The sequence below is a fragment of the Oncorhynchus gorbuscha genome, linkage group LG12 (genome assembly GCF_021184085.1).
Source record: "Oncorhynchus gorbuscha isolate QuinsamMale2020 ecotype Even-year linkage group LG12, OgorEven_v1.0, whole genome shotgun sequence".
Taxonomy (NCBI): Eukaryota; Metazoa; Chordata; class Actinopteri; order Salmoniformes; family Salmonidae; genus Oncorhynchus; species Oncorhynchus gorbuscha.
This window is the reverse complement of record NC_060184.1, coordinates 18,885,847-18,894,287: the sequence shown is the minus strand read 5'-3', so window position 1 is coordinate 18,894,287 and position 8,441 is coordinate 18,885,847. Positions and strand designations below refer to the sequence as shown.

At 39.8% G+C, this 8,441-nt stretch overlaps 1 protein-coding gene across 2 annotated transcripts; it reads left to right on the top strand.

The window, feature by feature from the left end:
- The first annotated feature begins 2,086 nt into the window (after positions 1-2,086).
- LOC123990654 (cannabinoid receptor type 1A-like) lies at positions 2,087-7,473 on the top strand. 2 transcript variants are annotated; one of them, XM_046291376.1, is made up of 3 exons: positions 2,087-2,176; positions 2,274-2,357; positions 4,271-7,473. In XM_046291376.1, exon 3 carries the CDS (start codon positions 4,321-4,323, stop codon positions 5,725-5,727), a length of 1,407 nt encoding a protein of 468 aa, XP_046147332.1. In that variant the 5' UTR covers positions 2,087-2,176; positions 2,274-2,357; positions 4,271-4,320; the 3' UTR covers positions 5,728-7,473. The 2 variants fall into 2 exon arrangements, with proteins under 2 accessions (XP_046147332.1, XP_046147331.1); XM_046291375.1 differs by having other exon boundaries at positions 2,110-2,357.
- The last annotated feature ends 968 nt before the right edge of the window (positions 7,474-8,441 follow it).

Here is an 8,441-nt window from a genome sequence, read left to right as displayed (position 1 = left end):
TAACTACAATTTTTGTATTCTTCACCCCCCCTACAATCAACACTGAAGGATACACCTCTTCATGGGAGGTGCACGCCCAATATTTCAGTTTTTGATTTGTTAAAAAAGTTTGAAATATCCAATAAATGTCATTCCACTTCATGATTGTGTCCCACTTGTTGTTGATTCTTCACAAAAAAATACAGTTTTATATCTTTATGTTTGAAGCCTGAAATGTGGCAAAAGGTCGCAAAGTTCAAGGGGGCCGAATACTTTCGCAAGGCACTGTATACTGGTTATCAACATGCCCATGCACCTCACTCCTCCCCCCTCGCTGGCACGCCACGTTATTTCAACTTGGATAATGGGTAATATTTGGTTGATCAATGAGATTACAACCTATATTCACCCACTCAATTAGACAGCCAAAAGTTAGTTGAATTTACCATCTGTAATCCCTATGCGTTCAACCATATAAAAGCACAAACAAATTCCAATGGAAATTGACAATCTCCACAGAACTGTGACGACCTTGCTATCTTGAACTTGCGACACTTTAGTTATATGATCACATAAGAAGAAATGTATAGTTACATTAACCTCAGAATGTGGCCAGGGATGTGTTACTCATTTTAAGGTTGAATGTTACATTAGTTTTTAAGCTAGCCTTAACTGTAGGCTATTTACTGTATTAAAAAGTAATATTGAATTGTGTTTGGTTGACAATGCAACCAAATATAAACATTTGAAGGAGATGTATCTGCTGCTTGGATAGTTCCATCTGTGCCACTGATTTAGTCTGGTTTTAATTCCAGTTTGTCTTCAAATTAATAGTTGACATGTTGAATTTACATCTCCATCTCAACTTTAAAAAGTAGGACAAAATCAAATCAGAACTTTATTTAAAGTGCATTTACATTTTTGGGAGATTTAGTCCTATTCTTTAACTTGGACAAATATCATAGCTAAGCAGGGCTGGGATTGGATAAAACCCTGAATGGGACGCCAAAGGGTAGCTGTACATAGATACATTTTCCAGTAGGAGGTGCTGCGTAGCCTATAGTTTTTTTCTGATTTTGGATGTAATGTTGAAGATCTGACCTTGTTTTAAATGTAAAAACTCAACATATTTCAGACAAGGTTTGTCCATGTTGAAACTTGCTTAACATGATGACATAATCCTGTGATTGATCTTTTTTTAAATCCAATGTATTTTCCATGTGGATTTCACATCACAATACGTTGACAAATTATGTTTAAACAAGGTTGATTCAACCAGTTTGTGCCCAGTTGGCCCTCTTAGATATCTGCCCTTTGAGGTCAATATCTACAGTAATTGATCATAAGACTGACAATGAGCTATCCCAAAGGCATTGTCCTTTCATCTTCTCTGGCCTATATAATCCTTAATCAATAACATTACAGAGACGGGAAAAACATACATGTAGCAGTCTGGAAAGAAACAGATGTCTAAAGAAAAACACAGGCTAATGATACAAAATTATCATTTGACATAACATACTGTGCTGTTGAGGACTACACAATGCATGGTACTTCTGAGGTGATTCATCAAAATAATGAATCCAGAAGATGTCTAGGCTACTCTCCCTTGCCCCACTCTGCATATGTCACATCATTTACATTCAGTGTGTGCCACTGACAGGAAATCACCTAACGGATCACTCACTGGTGTGATTCAAATGAGCTTGTTTAAAGCAATATTTTGATTGGAAAAATATAGATAAGTAGCCTAATGAGCAATAAGTTCAAACAAGTTCAATTTAAAGAATATTATAGAATGTAATGTTTCATTATAACACATCATAGACATTGAAATCATGAGAAATGTATATTTTTGCCTTATACAAGCTTATCCGTATGTAAACCTATTTGAGCCCTAATGCACTGAACCTGTTAAAGTACCTGTATGTGCAGCTATCGTTTTGTCCAAGTGCAAAATTCGTTTATTGTGTATGCATGTTCCCTTGTTCTTACAGTTGAAGGCTGCTTTGGGGTTGGCTATATAAATCTATGGAGAGCGCGTTTCGCAGCACGTGATGTGGCTTTCGAAAGTGATGCTTCATAAATATGCACACACAGAGAGAGACTTCAGACATCGCAGCAGCCGCAACTTAGGTCCACTGCGGGAGGCGCACATGAGAGAGCAGATGCCATTCTGAGCGCCCATCAATAAACCGTATTAACCAATGAATAACTAGATCGTTAGACAAATATATTTTCTATATAATTGTAAATGTTTTTAACGTTCCTTGTTTTAATGATTACATTTATAGTTCTTTTGTCAGGTATTACGAGTCAAGGTTGGATTAATGGTTGGATACATTTTGGGTGGAGGGACCTGTGCGAGCAATGTGAAGGTAAAGACTTTTAATTAGGTTATTATAAAGCCCACTGGAGCCGAGGACTGTGGCACTTCAAATGTTCTACTGCTTGAGTTCATGCACATCTTAGAATATTAGCTCAAAAGTATTTCAGAGTTCCTGCACCTACATATAAACGGTGCCGGCACTCAAAATGAGTTTTTCATTAATTTCACCGTACAAAAACGAGAGGCTTTTGTGGGCTATAGCAACGGCATCGAATTGTAGATCTATACTTGAGGAAGAATAACCCGTTAATTAATGTAAAAAATAAATGCGAAACCTAAATTAACAAATAATACATGCTGGTCTCATAGACTAGACGTAACATCGTGAAAGTAAAACCCGAAAACCTCAAATTAGTATGATATGTTACATTTGGTATGTTTACATAAAACAGAAGGTTACTTAATTCCAAAACGAAAGGAGTGTGGTTGGTCATCGTGGAAGGGTGTCCTATAACACGAACTTCTAGTAACCTGAAGGTTGCGGGTTTGAATATCATCATGGACAACTAACATTTCAGCAACTTTTCTACTACTTACTACTTTTTAGCTACATTGCAACTACTTAGCATATTAGCTAAACCTTCCCCTATCCTTAACCCTTTAACCTAACTCCTAACCTTAAGGTAAATACATGTTTATTCCCTTTTAGATAACAGTATAATACCCCATCAGCTTCGGTATGATTGCACCTGTGCACCATCCTGTGGCTACTGCTAAACATGAGAATGACTGTAAAGGGAATGTATAAGAGGAGCTGCATTTAGTGATCTCCGACATAGCCTAGCTTGGCCAAACGTAAACAAAATAGACTGCCTCTTGTTGCACATGACTTATCTGATAGGAATGGAATTGTTCTCTCTGTGTGACATGCAGGGCAACAGCTAAGTAACAGTGAACTCTCTTTGACCATTCCTAATGGTTAACCTAAAAAAATTGAATAAAAATGCACCCCAAAAATCTGAGGAGGCACCAAGTACGTAAGGATGGCTGGAGGTGGTCCGGGAGTTGGAGAATTTCGATTTTTTTCAAACACCTGAAGCCGTTTTCCTGCCATATAGAGCCATAATCATTATGCTTAATTCTATGTAAGAAATATGTCAATTTTTCTGCATTGCTAAATTAGCAAAAATGTAATAATGAATTATAATTGTAAATTTAAAAAACGATTTTATTTGGTGTGCCACTGTGTTTTAATGATTATGACACCTCTACTGATCATCATTAGACAATTCAAATTTTATAGAATTAAATATACAGGTAACTGCCAAAATAAAGGAAACACCAACATAAAGCGTCTTAATAGGGCGTTGGGCTGCCACGAGCCACCAGAAGAGCTTCAATGCGCCTTGGCATAGATTCTAGTGTCTCAACAATTTTTCCATGAGAAATTCCATCTTCTGATGTTTTGTTCATGGCGGTGGAAAGAGCTGTCTCAAGCGTTGCTCCAGAATCTCCCATAAGTGATCATTGGGTTGAGATCTGGTAAGAGAGACACGCACACGCACACTTCTAGTCATGGTAACTAAAATCATGGGCAACTGGGCATTTTTATACATGACCCCAAGCATGATGGTACGTTAATTGCTTAATTAGCTCAGGAACCTGCTTTCAGTATACTTTGTTTCACTCATTTACTTATGTTTCCTTTATTTTGGCAGTTACCAGTTAGAAGTTTGTAATTAGAACACCCCGATGATTTTGCTCATTCAAGCAATGTGAGAAAAAGCCCAATCTAAATTATAGTTTAATTTTGGCAAATAATATAGGATTAAATGCCATTTTGAAACGACAACTCTTTAACAGTTTAACTGTCATAAAAGGGCACAATTCTTACTGTGCTTTCCAATTTCTCCTGTTCAATGTTAAGGCATAAACACAAACATTTCTCTTATCATTTCATAGGTTAACCAGAGATCATCTTAAACCCCAGTGTTCACCTCTCAGGCCCAGTCATGAAGTCTGTGCTGGATGGTGTGGCAGACACCACCTTCCGGACTATAACCTCTGGACTGCTGTACCTTGGCTCCAATGATGCCAGCTATGATGACGCCACCATCAACACTGACTTCACTAAGGGTGGATTGTCCGTCCAGAAGCCTTTACCTGCTTTCCGCAGTAACTCTTTCCCAGACAAGGTGCCTGGAGATGAAGAACTCATCCTAAAAGGCATTCCATTCTTCCCCACCAATGCCACAGACCTGTTTGGCAACAGTAGCGGCTTTGGTGATGAGGGAACCGGAATCCAGTGTGCGGAGAACTTTGTGGACATGGAATGCTTCATGATCCTGACCCCTAGCCAGCAGTTGGCAGTGACGGTGATGTCCCTCACTCTGGGAACCTTCACTGTGCTCGAGAACCTTATCGTGCTGTGTGTGATCCTCCAATCCCGCACACTGCGCTGCCGCCCCTCCTACCACTTCATAGGAAGCCTGGCTGTAGCCGACCTGCTTGGCAGCGTCATCTTCGTCTACAGCTTCTTGGACTTCCATGTGTTCCACAGAAAGGACAGCCCCAATGTGTTCCTCTTCAAGTTAGGTGGGGTCATCGCTTCGTTCACAGCCTCTGTGGGAAGCCTGTTTCTCACTGCTATAGACCGCTACATCTCCATCCACAGACCCCTGGCCTACAGGCGCATCGTCACGCGGACCAAGGCTGTCATCGCCTTCTGCGTGATGTGGACTATCTCCATCGTCTTCGCAGTGCTCCCTCTGCTGGGCTGGAACTGCAAGCAGCTCAACTCGGTCTGCTCAGACCTTTTCCCGCTAATCGATGAGAAGTATCTAATCTTCTGGATCGGGGTGACCAGCGTGCTGGTCCTCTTCATCATCTACGCTTACATGTACATCCTGTGGAAGGCCCACCACCACGCGGTGCGCATGCTGAGCCGCACCTCCCAGAAGAGCCTGGTGGTGTACTCAGCAGACGGAACGAAGGTGCAAACCATGCGCCCTGAGCAGACGCGCATGGATATCCGGCTCGCCAAGACCCTGGTCCTCATCCTGGTGGTGCTGGTCATCTGCTGGGGCCCTGTGCTGGCCATCATGGTCTACGACCTGTTCTGGAAGATGGATGATGATATTAAGACAGTGTTTGCTTTCGCCAGCATGCTCTGTCTGCTCAACTCAACAGTCAACCCAATCATTTACGCCCTGAGGAGCAAGGACCTGCGACACGCCTTCCTCAGCTCATGCCAGGCATGCCGGGGCAGTGCCCAGCAGCTGGACAATAGCCTGGAGTCTGACTGCCAGAGCAGGCACATCGCTGCCAACAGGGCTGCAGAGAGCTGTGTGAAGACCACTGTGAAAATAGCCAAAGTGACTATGTCTGTCTCCACTGAGACATCTGCAGAAGCTGTTTAGCTGGTCATCATCATGCCACAGCGATATTGTGCAACTTATCTGTTTCAGAGGAAACTTTCTCACAAGGTGGTGGACCTTCCACAGGATGTAATAAATGACACAAATAGCTAAACGCTTCAACAGTTCATTACTTCATTGTTTTATGTTTATGATGTGTGCTAGTATAGTGTTCTAGTGCCTAAGTGCCAAATTGATTTGTAAAGGTGATGAAGAGAGTGGATGGACTCAAAATGTGTTTGACCTATCCAAGACTGTCGTAAGTCTACTGCTGATCATAGACTTAATGATGATCAAACTGTAGATAGTACTGATGGTGAATTCATGAAGGCTTAGTATATTTTTGTACTGTGAATTCAGGTTCTGAAACAATGATATCTTAATTCATGGGATAAGGGGCTACTGAAGTTTTTGATTAGAAGTATGTGTTATCAAGATGTCAATATGTGTACGTACCATAAAGAAGACAAATCTTTGAGCAGCCAGAAGAGGCATTGACTTTGTCCAGGCATCATGTACAAATATACAGTATGTTTTGTGAATAGTTTACATTAATTTACATAAGGGTATAACTTTAATATGTATTTATTTAAGACATGTATGATTCATAAAGCAACAGAGTTACTCATGTATTTTCTTTTAGTACCTGTCTGAGTTTATTATTTAATACAGAAATAACCGAGGCTTAGGATAAATAAAGCCTGACCTGACTTTGTGTAGACAGCTCCATTGATTGTTGGGAGTCATCTTTCATACAGAAGCTGGATGAATCTGAAAACCACATTGTTCAATTTAATGACATCAATTTGTCATTTGAAGCCATAATAAGCTCATCTGCAAGATGTGTTTAATAAGCCAAAAATCTACAATGGAATTCTCTGTAATGTAGGTACTGACAGACTGATACGTAACTCCTCCCAACAAAAAAATCACATTTATTCTGTCTTTCACTTCTTCCTCTCTACTCTTGGCTATAGTAGTATTTTTTCAATAAAAATGAATGTACACCAAACAATTGTACAGTGTTACATACAATGCAGTTCTGAAAAGTGGTGGCCACACTACCATAATAATCATGCCATAGATTAAATTCAGATGATTTAAGTGGTTTTCATTCAATTCAGTACATTTGTGAATAACCTTACAACTTGATAAAAACAATGTCAACCTGTCAATCTTATCAAATTGTTTCAGTGTTACCGTCAATACATATAATTTAGCACTATTGACGCGGATTCTTTTGATATTTGAGGAGACAACAGCTACCCTAGAGCAGGCCGAGAACTCAGCTTTTGGATTAACTAAAAAATAAGATAGCCTGTTAACTTTTTGGTTTTCTGAGTATTTTTATCAAAAGCAAGCCTTTCATTATAACTGACAACATGTTAGAATGGAAGTTATACTGTGTATGCATTGTATGGAAATGAGCCTTTTACAAGTGTTGATGAAAATGTCATTTTCAATTAGATTATATAGGAATTTTAATCTAGAACTATGACTCAGTTAGCACAATTGTTCTTTAGACATTTATCTTGGTGTTAAACTACTACTGACAGCTGTTTACCAGTGTGCTTTGCTGCCTCTTGTATTGTTGAGTGTTGAAGATCAAATGTCAACTGTCAAGTGGCTTCTGTACAGTGGTGGCATCTGAAGATTGTCTGTGGAAAAAAATCATCTGCAGGATTCTTTTTCTTCCGTATTGCAATGTAATGTTTCCAAGCTTTTGAATAAAGTCACAGCTGGTTATGATGTCTGCTGACCATGTTCATTTTTATTTGGTGAATAGTTGTAAGTACAGTGTGTTCAGCTTACAAAAGGCAAGAAAATCACAATAGAACCAATTTGATATACTCATAAACTGTAGTAGCGGACACCTAGGTCATGTTTGAACAACATGCTTCCTTCCTTCCTCCCTCCTTCCTTTGAAGTAATCTTTGATAACATGGTGTTAGATCTAACACAAAGAAGTGTAAGCAATCACCCATATAACTTCTACACCTACATCAATCAAGTCAGATGTGTTATTACTCCATCTCAAAATGGCTGGAAGGAAAGACACATCTTTTCTTTTCCGTGAAGGGAAGGGAAGCAGTGATTCCTGAAGCGGATTCTCGCCCTCTTCTGGACTAAATAAAACACTGCCCTCACATTCAAACAGCATGGGAATTTCCCAACAATTCTTCATTGTCCACATTATAGGCCTTGTTGGAAGATGGTTTATCAGAACAATCCTGCAGGGTGAATGAATAATGATACTATGGCCAAATACAGGGCCAGGGGTTTGTATGTATAATGCATCTCCGATTAAAAATTAGGTCCCACTGTCCATGTAATCTCATTCATTGTGATCTAAAAGGTCAAAACGGATCCTTAATCAGCTCTCCTACTCTGAGACTCTTGATACATATAGGGCCCTCTACATGGGACTTTGAACCAGTGCTATTAGCACTGCTATACCTTGTCTGTTTATAGAACAGTTCAGACGTACAGCTGAACGGAGACATATGACAGAGGCAATGTTATGACTATGATTTAATAGGATGTCAGTTCAGTTACATCTGAACATGGACCCATGGACAAGCAAATGAGATGTAAGTAGAGAAGGAAGTGCACCTCAAACACAATGGGGCCAGTCCTAAACTAAACTGAAAGTATGTAGCCTACTACTGACATACATGGGAATGTCCTACATAAGAAAGACACATTGAAGGAATATT

Bases quoted from the DNA above. Each gene is read 5' to 3' on its own strand.
- LOC123990654 (XM_046291376.1), top strand. From the start codon at position 4,321: ATGAAGTCTGTGCTGGATGGTGTGGCAGACACCACCTTCCGGACTATA.